General features: G+C 32.0%; 1 protein-coding gene across 1 annotated transcript in view; it reads left to right on the forward strand.

The window, feature by feature from the left end:
* Positions 1 to 2,060: 2,060 nt before the first annotated feature.
* The window catches only part of LOC130243118 (protein kinase C gamma type-like), a 4,990-nt gene continuing 4,112 nt past the window's right edge, over positions 2,061 to 2,938 (forward strand). Inside the window, exon 1 of the mRNA XM_056475176.1 lies at positions 2,061 to 2,093. Coding sequence (XP_056331151.1) covers positions 2,061 to 2,093 — 33 coding nt within the window. The remainder of the gene's footprint in view (positions 2,094 to 2,938) is intronic.

The raw sequence follows: 2,938 nt of genomic DNA on the forward strand, positions 1-2,938 counted from the left end.
CAATTTGATATCTTAGTGCATCACAGTGCACCGACGATGCTTTCCATAAACAATTTGATATTTTACTTAGCAACACAAGAATTCTTGTATTAAAATGTATAAATCTATTTATATTTATATATTATTTGTAATACAATTTTGTCATTAAATGCAAGCAGTCAGATAGATATAACAGCTGCACATATAACGTTGTATATAGTAATAAACACGTACATACACTTGTCAATTTGTAAATTTACACTCAATACTTACTTCTACTTTTTTAAAAATATATTTATTATTTGTTTTTTGTCCTGTCTCTGTTATCCTGTTGCACTGTAGAAGCTCTGTCACGAAAACAAATTCCTCGTATGTGTAAACATACCTGGCAATAAAGCTCTTTCTGATTTCTGATTTCTGATATGTACTGTACCTTTAATTTTACCTGCTCAAAGAAAACACTCTTTTTGATTGCATCAAACAAAACTCAAGTACATGCACAGAACAACATGAGCATTTAGAGAAAATAAACAAATGTAAATATTATCCCGCTTGCTTTTTGAGCGTTGTTGAGCGAATTGTTACACACCTGTCATTGGTCACTCGCTCACCAAAAAGGGTTGCGATTGGCTCTAACGCTCTGGTACTGTTCACCGATGAGTGACGCTGATAAACGTACATTTTCACTTGCAGTGATTACAAGTGATCCATAATATCCGGTGGAGAAAACTTGTTCTGCAGACACGTTCGTATCTGATCCAAAAGTATCGCTGTAACAGCCAAGAGGCGAGAAAACATGTGCAGAGTTTCTGCGTTTAAGTTGTTGGAGCGTTTTAATAACTTGCGCTCTGCTCCCTCGCTATAGTAAGCTACCGCAATATAGCATATATGAGATAAATGATGTAATAACCGGTTAGGATCGTTTACTGAACCGATACTGAACTGTCCGCATCTGCATTGTGGTGCACCAAAGAAACAATTAATTTTGACACCCCTACTCAAAACTAGGCCCACACGGAATCTGAGTGCACAGAATTCCGCAGATTTTCCGTTGATTTTCCCTAGATTTTTAGCCCATCATTAATTCTCTTTATTTACTTGATTAAATGTGTGTAAATCTATATTTATTCAGTTTTTAAAATTACAGTAATATTATTGAGTAATATAAAAATGTATATTGTACATAAATCTGATTTATGTACAATATTTTGTAAAGTAATATTTTCTGTCTTTTAGTAGAGATATTATATGAAAGACTTGCTTTGTTTACCAAATAAAGTGAATCTAATTGGATTTGCATTTTAAACACTAAATAAAAGTTAAAAAGATATTATTTTTTATTTCACATATTAAGGTTTTAATTATGATACTCCCAAAATAATTCCGCAGAAATCTGCAGATTTGCAAAATTCTTCAAAAACCAAAAACACATGCGTGCTCATAAGACATGCAAATATAGAAACAAACGGCAAATAGTGCAGACAACAGAAATGTACTGATAGAGCCCCAAAACGCCTAAAACTGTTAAAAATATATTTCTTTAATTTAATTAAATTCTTATCTAAAATGGAAAAACATGTTTAATTAACAAATAAAATGAATTCATTATTGCAGCTAACTGAAATAAATGAAGCACTACAATTTTTCAAGTTAGTAACCCCAATGCCCTAACCCACCCACTTGAGCGAAAGTGGGTAGTTGCAGTAACTATATTAGTTAACTTCTTAAAAAATATATCAATCTCATTCAATATCAACCTCAAAATAAACAAATAAAGCTTTTGATCTTAATGATGTATCAGTTAAGTAATATTTAACTGAGCTGAGCTAAGTATTGACCAATAATAAACAAATGTATTCATTTGTTAGCTAATGTAAGATACTTTGGAGTATGCTAGTGTTTTTTCCCCACCAATAAACTTCTGGTGAAAGGTTTATGTGACAATTTCATAATCATACGGTTTCTTTTACAGTCCCGATGTTGTAATGTAATTAAAATACTATCAGTTAAATAGACGTAAGCATTAATTTAGTTGTTTAAGCGTAAAACGAGATGAAAACCATGTAAATGCATGCGCCGCCATGAGCAGAAGCGGAAAGTCCATTGAAACACAGGTAAAATAAATGTCCATGTTTTAAAGACATGGTGCGGAACAATGGAATTTAATGCAGTTCACCGGAAGTGCTTTACCTGGGCTACTGAAAATGAAAAGTTCTTCTGCATATACCCTATTGCACATTGCTGATGTTGATGCATTAACTAATGGGTAACTATTAAACTGTTGCCAATAAAGCTATAAATATAAATATATAAATATTCTAAAATATCTGAAACTGAACTTTAACCAACCAGTAAGAAAATTAATTGAAATCTGAATATTGAATAATTTAAAATGAGTCTTCAATCCAAACTTGTATGATTATTTCTTTCACAGAGCACTTATTTTTCCATTCAACAAATTACATTTCATTCAAAAAACATAAATAAAACCAATGGATTTACAAACTTTTTCCTGAAGAAATAATTAGATTGATAATCCCAGTCTGAATGATTTGACCCATGCGGTTCTGCAATTCATGCAAGCTCACTTGACTCAATTATAGTGGCTCACTGGAGGGGAAGATTGTTATTGAAAAATGATTTAAGTTTCCATCTGCTCCTCGCAAAAACTGTCATATCGATCTCTTTTATGAAACTTTAATGGTGCTTTGTTCAATTTATTGTACTTGGGTAGAAAAGTATGACCAATACAATTCTAATATATCTATTTTTGTAAGGGTTGGCGATTCAGATTGTATGTTATCAGCCACTGATAATTGATTGACTCCTAGAGGTTTTTTTTTTCTTTCTTTTTTTAGTACCTGAGTCAAAGTCTGTCAAGACATTTTCATGTAACACACACACACACACACACGCACACACACACATGTTGTTGTATGAGTTTTGTGAATTTTGACAA

Source organism: Danio aesculapii, chromosome 16 (assembly GCF_903798145.1).
Source record: "Danio aesculapii chromosome 16, fDanAes4.1, whole genome shotgun sequence".
In the NCBI taxonomy this organism is placed as follows: domain Eukaryota; kingdom Metazoa; phylum Chordata; class Actinopteri; order Cypriniformes; family Danionidae; genus Danio; species Danio aesculapii.